At 44.2% G+C, this 11,089-nt stretch overlaps 1 protein-coding gene across 1 annotated transcript in view; it reads right to left on the reverse strand.

The window, feature by feature from the left end:
• RASSF2 (Ras association domain family member 2) overlaps positions 1-10,715 on the reverse strand; it is a 28,269-nt gene extending 17,554 nt beyond the window's left edge. The window contains exons 1-3 of the mRNA XM_007957213.2: positions 10,657-10,715; positions 5,602-5,677; positions 2,859-3,010 (exon numbers count right to left, since the gene is read on the reverse strand). Coding sequence (XP_007955404.1) covers positions 2,859-3,010; positions 5,602-5,677; positions 10,657-10,715 — 287 coding nt within the window. The remainder of the gene's footprint in view (positions 1-2,858; positions 3,011-5,601; positions 5,678-10,656) is intronic.
• Between the last annotated feature and the right edge of the window lie 374 nt (positions 10,716-11,089).

Consider the following 11,089-nt stretch of genomic DNA (forward strand, 5'->3'; position numbering starts at 1 on the left):
ATAGTGGCCATTTGTTTCTCAGGACAGGATTCCAAGATCCATTTCTTTTGGAAGAAAACTCAAAGTGCTTCTGACATTTAGAGGAGAAGTGGAAAATAAGAGGTTGGCTGTTAAGAGGGTCGGCAGCTTTGGGAAGGACACTGATGACACTGTTCTCAGAGCTTCAGGGACAGAATCCTCAGCAGGTGGAGAAAGAACCACAAGGAGGCAGTCTGAATTGAGAGATGCAAATATCTCCTCCAAGCCAAAAAGAACAATGGGAAAACTCAGAAGAATACACCCAAAGTCAACAGAGGACTTGGCCAGACAGGAAAATACATATTTGATCAATTAAGACCATCCTATGGTGAGAAGCCACCACCCATCTGTCAGTTTTTTGTACTATGGTGTTGCTGTGATGCTGGAAGCTATGCCAATGGTATTTCAAATACCAACAGGGTCATCCATGGTGGGCAGGTCTCCACAGAGCTTCCAGACTAATACAGACTAGGGAGAAATGCCTAATGATCTAATTTTCAGTACTTTTGAACATTAGCCAATGAATACCTTAAGGATCACAACAGAATATTGTCTAGCATGCTTGTTTTAGCCATATCATCAGGAAAGATCAGTTGCTAGAGGAGGACATCATGTTTGGTGAAGTAGAGGACCAGTAAAGCCATGGGAGACCCTCAGTGACATGGTGTTATGGACTGCATTGTGTCCTCCAAAAATATGTGTTGTAAATCCTAACTTCTATGGCTCATCTTTATGTTACTAAGATAGGATTAGCATTGGGTGTGTCTTGAATCAATCTCTTATGAAATATAAAGAGAGAAGATGAGACAAGCAGAAGAGGGGAGGGTGGGGAAGAAAGATGCCAAGTCACATGAAGGTCACCCAGGAGCAGAAGCTCAAAGACATGGACCTTCCTCCAGAGCCAACGAGAGAGAAAACCTTCCCCTAAAGTAGGAACCTTCAATTCAGACTTCCAGCCTCCTAAACTTTGAGAAAATAAATTTCTGTTTGTCAAAGTCACCCACTTGTACTTCTACGATAGCAGCACTAGATAACTAAATAATCTTGGCACAAGATTTACAAGGATGGACTAAAACGTGCTGGTGATTGTGAGGATGATGCAGGACCTGGCAATGTTTCATTTTGTTGTGCATAAGGTCACCATGAGTCAGCATAGACTCAACAGCAGCTAACAATAACAGCAAGTGGTGAAAAGAGCATGTGTTCATGGGAACACATTTGAGATAGGCCTCATGTTACCTCATTGATAACTTTAAGGGAAGACAATTAAAATTGAAAATCTGAAGGAACTTCTTATTAAGCAGTAGAAATCATAGACATCTAAAACTCAGAATAGAACTGGTCAGGTCCTCTCAGGAATGGGGAACATTGGCACCAACAGAAGCCACTCCCTACTCCCTCATCTAAAGGTCTGTCTTGCTGAAGCAGAAATTGGTGTTAGCACCTTTCTTAACTCCATGGCCCAGGCATTCCATTTATTGAAGCTGGTATCTGGGATGAAATTATTTGCCATTCCTGAAACTCTCTCAGAGTATTTGGAGTTCTAAGGGTCAAAAAAGACCAGTTTGATGTCATAAGGAAGGAAGAAGAAACAATCATGCAAAGTGAAGGACCCCTTGACAGGCCTGCCAGAGGTCATAAGGTCAAATGGAATTTTTTCAAAAATCTAACTTAGGCAACAAAATGTAACCTGGTCTGAGGGCAGAATGGGGCCATAGAAAGGGTTTGGCTCATTTGAAATCAAATACGGTGAAAGTGCAGCAGCAAAGAGTGTGAAATCCAGCAAAGAGGTGAAACCAAAGAACTTTGACCCAACGTCCCAGCACCCAATGGGCTCCACAAGGACTTTTCTCCTGAAATTGCCTTGGACAGAAACCAGATCAGCTCCAGGGCTTGGCCACATCATAGGTTTCTCTCCACATGAGAGAAAGAGATTTGGCTATGACGTTTAACAAAATGTTCGATAAGGCCAACAGAAAGGGTTTGGTTTTCATTTAAAATAGCAAACACATCCCTGTGGTTTTGGCCATGAGGTCGGCTCCCTCCACCCGCATCCTGGCCTGAAGGCAGTCAGTATCAGCATGTTTTAGGCTGGAACAAGGCTTCTCACTTGATCCTAAACACTAAAGTCCCAGGAAGACAGTACAATGGGTGTGCCTTCTAGACACACTTCGTTACTGCATCTGGCTGAGAAGAGAGGGGAGGACCAGGCTCAGTCTCCACAGACATTCCAGTGAGGACTTGGAGGAGGGGCCTCCAGGCTATTAAACATGACCTGGTCCCAGCACAGCCTGAAAAGAGCAGACCCCTGGCTGACCTAGGTTGGCTGACTCAGATAGGGTCTGGCATTTCTTTTCCTCTTCCAGGTCCCTCCAAGACAAAGAGAGCTTTGGTCAGAACATTCAAACCTTAAAACATTTCCAGAGTGGGGCCAATCGGTGAGGAACCAGTTCTATAAGTATTCCAGTGGAAAGATGTTAGGGTACTCAGTGTCCTATTAGAAATCTGAGGCCTGAGCTTGGCTGGCCCTTAGTAATAGCCCTAAGACTCTGAAATTCTCCATGAGGGTGGACACTGGGTTCACCCAGGCCTTGGCATTTCCTTTCTCTGACTCAGCATCTCACCTACTCACTGTGACTCTCACTCAGTGATTGGAAACACATCACTGTACTTCCCTTTCCTCTCATGCAAAGCCCAGAGCAGGTGGTGGAGGAGGCAGTGGGAACAGAGGCCAGGCCGGGGGCTAGCTGGAAGAAGGTGGCGTTTATCAACTTGAGAGCAAACAGAAACCCTCCACCAGTGATCCCTGGACACCCCTCAGCTCCATCCTTCACACTCACCCTTGAGCCCCCAAGTTGCAGCCAGAGTGCCAGGAAGAGGAGGAGGGCGGTGGGCGGATGCGCTCATTGTCATCCTGCATCTGCAGACGAATGGGCCGGCGCAGCCCCCAGGAGATGTTCAGCAGTCCCTCCACAATGAACTCGTCCTCCTCCTGACCACAAAGAAATTGGCGCCATGAGCTCAGAGGACCATGGCTGGGGAGGGACAATTGACAGCAAATTGGATGTGTCCTAGCTGGGCAGCGAGTTACACTCATGGGGTGGGGGTAAGAGGCACAATTATCCAGTCCACATCCCAGCTCTGAGATATGCTCTTTTTGTCTCCTTTGTCAGCACAAAAGTTGCCATGAAATTCAAATTTACTTGTGCAAATTTTAAAATTTTTTTTTCTGGGGAAAAAAAAAATTCTGTTTTTACACTAACACCTTTAAAGAGGGTAGAACATATTTTCTAAAGTAAGTAAGACTAACCTTGCCAACAGAAGCAAGAAATGAATTCTTGAATTAACTGTGTCCCTCTCCCCAACTATGGAAAGTGGTGTGTCTTTAGCTAGGACATATGTTTAGCCATCTAACTCACACGATGAAGGCAAATTTAAAGCAGCATTTTCCCAAGTTTACTCTGCACAGCACTAGCTCCTCCAGCAGATCAACTGTGACCTTAAAAGGGGGTCATGAGCGATCATGAGTTGGGAGATGCTGGATTGAACATCATTAATCAGATTTCTTTGCAATTGGACTTTTCAGAGCCTATAATAAGCTATTGTGCTATATTATGACTCTCCAAGAGGAGAATAAATCCTGCAACAGTTTTAAATTTATACTCAAAGGTTGTTGATTGATAAAAAGCTAAGTGTGAGATCCTTCTAAGGGCATTTATAGGTTCCATTCCAAAGAAATGGATCTCATTAATGACCATAAAACCCTTTCATCAGGGATCATTCTAACTTGTTCTATAGGACACACCCCAGGAAAGCTGTTTAAGAACACCACCTTGCTCATGATTCAATCACTAATTAATAAAATCTTTGAGAATAGGGTCTTTCTGGACCCACATTTTATAGGCAGGGCTCACAGGTGTCAGATCTGGGTCATAGCCACATCTTCAAGATAAGCCCAATGGGTGAAGATGATAGCTGTCCAAACAGCAACTACCCTGTGTCCAAGAATCATCCTGAGAGAGGGACTAGGGGTAGAAATCAGGACATTAGAGGAGTGGAGCAACTTTAGGGCATTTTGGATCATGAGGACAAAGAAATGATTTATCCACAGGCTATGTAGTCTTCCAGCTGGACAATGCTGGCATTATTACTTTATATTATGTGAAAGCAGGACAGAATTTAATCCAAAGTAGAGCTTGGCTTAAGTGGAGTGGTCTAAGGGGCATAAAAAGGCCTCTGCCTCCCAAACGCTATCCCCAACCAGCCTGCCTTAGTTGAAATTCCACCATTTGATATCTGTTTCTATAGATTAAATCTCCGTGGCTTGGTAACCTGAAAATGTGCTTAGAAAGGTATTACACATGCCTTCTTATCAGTCAAGAACACTTGAGTATAATTTACTCTGCCAGACTCCTTTATAACTTGCCATCTATCTGATAACAGGCTCTACAGAAATGGATACAAGATGAGTAAGCTTAGATTCTAGATGGGGGCTGGGGAAAGAAAGATGGATAAAGAAGGCTTCCATGTAGGGAAGAATCAACAATTACCATCCAAATCTTACAAAACTTGGCCAGGTTGCTGCAGTGATATAACTTAGGCCCCCATGTATAAACATAGAAGACAGAGCAGGGTTCCTAGGTTGCCCAAAAAGAGGAAAGTTTGCTTGACAACCAACCATCTAAAAGGGTAATTTCATGAGAGCCTCTCTTTGGAGAATCTCCTCTCTGAGGCTGGTGCTGGCTCAGTCACACAGCCACAGATGTGTCTTTGAAGGAGAAAAGTTCATCCTTTTTAGAATGAAACTTAGCCTGGGGTTCCCTTCCACATAATCCCAGGAACCTCCTCTAACATCCTAAATAAGAGGATGTGGCAGAAGGGGCAAGGGCATTTTGGTATCTCAGGACCCCCTTAGATCCAGGACACATGGCAACAAAGAATGGGCTGGCAAGGGACTGGTAGACCACACGATCCTCAGCCTATATGACCCTGAGACCAGAACAACTAGACTGAGCCCAGCTACCACTGTCAACCACTCAGAGGGGGATTGGTGCAGGAGATCCTGCATAGAGTGGGAGAACAATGGAGAACAAAACTCAAAATCATTAAAAAAAAAAAAAAAGACCAGGTTTACTGGTCTGATAGAGCCTGGTGAGACCCCCTGAGACTATGGCCCATAGTTTCCCTTGAGGTTTGAAACTGAACTCATTCCTGTGGCTTCCAGCCAAACAACAGACAGCTATATGGGGTGAACATTTCCATCAGGTAGATATACTCCTTGGAGCGATCAGTCATGGGTGAACAAAAGTACAGTGTTTGTATAGGGAAACAGCTTGGGGGGCAGGAGTACACAGAAGGGAAGGACACAGGGGAGAACTATGGGGAAGAAGTAGGAAGAGAGCTGTTACCTTGTGGGGAGTTGCAGTCAATATCATGAAACAAAATATGTATGAACTGCTATATGGAGAATGAATTTGCTCTGCAAACTTTCACCCAAATCACAATAAAAATTAAAAAAAAAAAGAATGGGCTGGCCCATCAGAGAAGGAGCCATACAGACTGCCCTGTATGGGGGTTCCTTACCTCTCGGTGTCGCAGTTGTAAATTCTGGCCTTCATAGTACAAGTTGTAGGTCTTCAGGTGCAGGAGAAGTTCATTCCTTACGGGAAAAATACAAGTTAACATTCTCAGCTAAAGCCACCCTCTGCCCTTGTGGCCTCTTTTTCTCACCTCCAACCCAGCTTTTAGTCACCCCACTTTCGGTGCTTGTGGGTGAACACATGTATACATGTGCACACCCACACACACACGCAGAGCTCTGCCACCACTTCCCCATCACCATCTTCCCCCAGGACCAGGCTCAAGAACAACAACCACTGTAGGACAGACTGAGCTTAAGAAGCAACTCTAGAAACCAAGGCAGGCCTCAACAGCTGACAAAGCCTGGCAACCCTGACAACACTCCCTGGGCCCAAGTTAAACAAGCAGGCGGTGGTAATAAGTCACAGACGCATAGAGGCAAACATGCCAAAGCGCTGCCTAGCATTCCTCCCTCGTGCAGGCTTTGAGTTGGGAGAGGACTATTGTTACAGGCCTTCATAAGACTCAGAAATTTCTAGGCTTTTCCAAAGGTTAAAAGAATCAGGTCTGCAAGGGATAAGACTATAGTCACTTCTTGGCCATAGCCAGCTACCCATAGGGAAGAAGTAGTTGGACCTGTGGGCTCAGGACTATAGTTTCAGGGGACATCAAGCTCAACTGTCATAACATACTACACAAAACACTGTTCCACCTCCTACTTTGGCAAGCAGCAACTGGGATCTTAAAAGTTTCCAAGCAGCCATCTAGATGCAACGATGGGTCTCTCCTCATGCAGAGCAAAGAAGAATGAAGAAAACCAAAGATTCATGGAAACAATTAGTCCAACTGACTGGTACACCATGCAATCTGCAGCCTATACGACTATGAGACAAGAACCAGATGGTGCCCGGCTACCACTGTCAACCACTCGGAGGCTGATCTATGTAGGAGATTCTGGAGAGAGTGGGAGAATAATGTGGAACAAAACTCAAAATCAGTTGGAAAAAAAAAGGGACCAAGTTTGCTGGTCTGATAGAGCCTGATGGAACCACTGAGACTATGGCCTCTAGCTGCCCTTCAGGTCCAGAATTGAACCCACTCCTGTGGATTCCAGCCAAACAAAAGACAGGCATATGAGCTGAACATTTACATTAGGTAAATACACTCCTTGGATTTATAGAACACTCCAACACCTCAATAACAAAAAGACAAACAATCCAATTAAAAAATGGGCAGAAGACATGAACAGACACTTCACCAAGGAGGATATTCAAGCGGCCAACAAACATATGAAGAAATGCTCACGATCATTAGCTATTAGAGAGATGCAAATCAAAACAACAATGAGATACCATCTTGCTCCAGCACTAGTAGCAAAGTTCAACAAGACAGAAAATAACAAATGCTGGTGAGGTTGTGGAGAGATTGGGACTCTCATACACTGCTGGTGGGACTGTAAAATGGTACAACCATTGTGGAAAGCAGTATGGCGATTCCTTCAAAAGTTGGAGATACAAATACCATTTGACCCAGCCATCCCATTACTAGGTATATACCCTAAAGAAGTGAGAGCCATAACAAGAACAGATATATGCACGCCGATGTTCATCGCAGTACTATTTACAATAGCCAAAACTTGGAAACAACCTAGATGTCCAACAACTGAGGAATGGATAACCAAACTTTGGTACATTCACACAATGGAATACTATGCAACGCTAAAGAATAATGTAGAATCTGCAAAACACCGCATAACGTGGATGAACTTGGAGGACATTATGCTGAGCGAAATAAGTCAGTCACAAAAGGACAAATATTGTATTAGTCCGTTATTGTAAAAGTTAAGGAAATGTTTATATATTGGAGGACATTTTCTTTGTTGGTTACCAGGGGTGGGAGGGAAGGGGAGGGAATGCTGTTAGATAGATAGAGATAAATATTGATTTGGGTGAAGAGAAGGGCAATGTACCAAATGTGAGTGACCAATATGGCAGCATTGAGGATGAGAAAGACAGAGAGAGTTACATGGGCAGTACAAACAACAAATATGAACCCCTTTGTAAATACAATACTGAGTTGTTAATGAAAGCAAATATGGGTATAGGGACGGATAGATGGGTGAACAAGCTAAACAATTATGTATGTCTAAATGGAGAGTGTATCCAAGATCATATACAGGGTTGGCAGAAAATGGGCCTCTCGAAGAGTATGAAGGGATGGACACTGGGAGGAGGTAACTATGGGGAGGAAGTGGGAGGGGAGCTGCTGCATTGTAAATTTTGGTCAATGACATGAGACAAAGTATATGTGAACTGCTGTATGAAAAGTGAATTTACTCTGTAAATCTTCACCCAAATCCTAATAATAAAAAAAAAAAAATACACTCCTTGGAGAGAACAATTATGGGAAAATAGAAGGGCTGCTTATGCACAGGGAGACAGCTCTGGGGGCAGGAGTGCATGAGAGGGAAGGACACAGGGAAGAGGTAACTATGGGGAGGAAGTGGGAAGGGAAATGTTGCACTGTGGGAAATTGCAGTCAATGTCATGAGACAAAGTGTACATGAGGTGCTGTATGGAAAGTGAATTTGCTCTGTAAACTTTCACCCAAATCACGATTTAAAAAATAAATAAACAAGAGTCAGATCTGGGTTCCACTGACTTATGCTTCATAGACATGACCTTATCATGTGTTCAAAAACTAGCAAACTCCCATCAACAGTGAAATGGATAATTAAATGAAGGTATAGTCACACAAAAGAGATCTGGTGCACAGTGGTTAAGTGTTCAGCTCCTAACAAAAGGTCAATGGTTTGAATCCACTAGCCACTCCATGGGAGAAAGGCATGTCAGTCTGCTTCTGTAAAGATTTACAGCCTTGGATGCCCTCTGGGCAGTTCTACTCTGTTCTATAGGGTCACTACGGGTTGGAATTGACTCAACAGCATTGGGTTTGATTTTGGTATAGTCACACAATGGAATATTAGACAGTGATGAGAACATGAATGAACCACAACCACATACAACATAGATGAACCTCAATGACACTCTTTTGAGTGAAAGAAATAAGACACAAAAGAACACATATTGCATGATTCCATTTGCATAAAGTTTAAAATTCAGGATGCTAGAATTTAGGATGTAACCTTGAGGGGTAATGGTTAGAAGTGGGTGTGAGGGAGTTTCTGGGCCTTGGTAATATTCTACTGTTGATCTGTTATACAGATGGGTTCAGTCTGTGAAAATTCAGAAAAATTTACAAACTGTTCCCTGAAGCCTCCTTAGCTGCCCATCACTGGTTGCCATGTGGCCAGCCGGGGAGAACAGCTCTCCAGAAGATGGTGAGAGACGGATTTGCACCCTTTGTTGTCAGATTCCTTGCCAAACCTGAGAATACTCTAACCAACTTTATCTAACAGTGCATGTTATTGCATTCCATGAGCTTCTGCAAACTTTGGGGCTGGGAGCAGAAGAGGGGCCCATGGAGGCCACCATGTACTTTAGCCTGTTCTCACGCAAGAGGCAACAAAGTTCAGTCCCTCTCACCCCAGCCCTTCAATAGAGAGATTTTAGGCCAAGTCAGGCCATACCTGCTGGAAATTCCAAAAAGCTCCTGACAAGTTAAACCTAGATAAACTGGAGTAACTGTACAAAAGCTGAAATGAATTAGTGAAAAATGTGCTTCCAAATGGCTTAAAACAAAAGCTGTTTGGTACTTTTGAGCATGTAAATCTGAAATTAGGATTTAATATTACTGGCCAGTTGAAGTCCCTGGGGAAATCCTTCAAGGAAGAAATAAGAATGTTCCGTGTCTCACAAAGGAATGTGCATGTACTATCAAGTGTGTCTGAAGAACTTGAAACAATTTAAACCAGTCGTCCTTGAGTCAGCTCCAATTCATGATGACCCCATGTGTGTCAGATTAGAACTGTGCTCCAAGGGGTCGTCAAGGGCTGATTTTTAGGAAGTAGACTGCCAGATCTGAGGAGCATCTGGGTGGATGCAAACCACCAACCTTTCAGTTATCAGCTGTCCGCATTAACTGCTAGCACTGCCCAGGGACTCTTAAACAGTTTATTGTTGTTATTTGTTGCCACTGAGTCAGTTCCGACTCATGACAACCCTATGTGTGCAGAGTAGAACTGCTCTACAGGATTTTCCAGGCTGTGGCCTTTTGGAAACAGATCTCCAGGCCTGTCTTCTGAGGTGTCTCTAGGGGGGCTCAGATCACCATTCTTTCGGCTGGTAGTTTAAGAACTTAACCGTTTGCACCACCATATAGTAAACATATTTTAAAATAGAGCATCCAGTACATACAATCCCTGTGCCAAAACCCACTGCCATCCAGTTGATTACAACTCATAGCAACCCCCATTGGGTTTCTGAGACTATAAATCTTTATGGAAGTAGACCACCCCATCTTCCTCCTGCAGAGCAGCTGGGGGATTTGAACCGCTGACCTTCTGGTTAGCAATCAAATGCCTTACCCACTATGCCATCAGAGCTCCTAATCCCCGTGCAGAATATAAAAGATACATCTTTAAGCTTGTAATTTGAAAGAGTCAGTTTTGGCTCAGCCCCTGTCACATTAGCAATAACTCGAGTTCAAAAGGTTTTAGTGCATATAAAGCAATAAAACTGCCCCCTTCTGTTCAGAGGACACCTTTGCCCATTTTATTACTAGAACCACAGCAGTATAGGGACACACCACCCCAGCTTGTATTCCCCCAGGGTACATCACAAACAGGCATGAGCAGCTCCTCCAGGAAGCCCTCTAAGACCCCACAACTTTCAAGGTCCCAAGGTTGACGTGTCTTGAAGCCCCCAGCACTCCTTCACTTCACTGTCTAGGGCCAGGTTCTGGGAGCTAGTTTTTTCTGTAACAGTGCCTTGCTGATGCTCTTACTAGTCCACACTCGTCTGCTTAGTTCCTCCAATCACACAGGAGCCTCACTTCTCTGATGTACAGAGAAGGTACCTGTTTCTACTTCCATCCACCCACAATGTGCCCAACACGGGGCTGGCCCCTGGGGACACAACACTTGAGAAAAACTCTTACTTGGAAATGTATTTATCTTGTCCACAAGGGACTAGGGATGTTTGGCAACTATAGTCCATTCTTCCTTTCTCTTTTCATCAGAAGGAGAGGCCTACGTTTGAAAAGAAAAGAGAGAGGTTAGCATCAGGTTATATCCTTAGGAACTCAATGGAACTTGGGGAGAGGTGCAGGGAGTAGGGGAGGACACAAAATGAGATGACATGGCTCTCTGTCTCCATGATCCACACTTGGGCTGCCCACATTGACCCAAAACTAGTGAAAAAACAGCCTGCTGGCTGCTGCCTCCACTTGCATAGCCTCTGAGAGCTGACACCTGAGGAGAGAGGATCACCCCAGCACAGTCAGATGACAACCTCAGGGAGTCTGAGAGCAAATGCTACAGCTGGAGAGAAAATCAGCACTCAAGTCGGACCACTGAGTCCCCGAAGGGACT

This window comes from Orycteropus afer, unplaced genomic scaffold (genome assembly GCF_000298275.1).
Source record: "Orycteropus afer afer isolate SDZICR_OR568_19922 unplaced genomic scaffold, OryAfe1.0 scaffold00717, whole genome shotgun sequence".
NCBI classification, from domain to species: Eukaryota; Metazoa; Chordata; class Mammalia; order Tubulidentata; family Orycteropodidae; genus Orycteropus; species Orycteropus afer.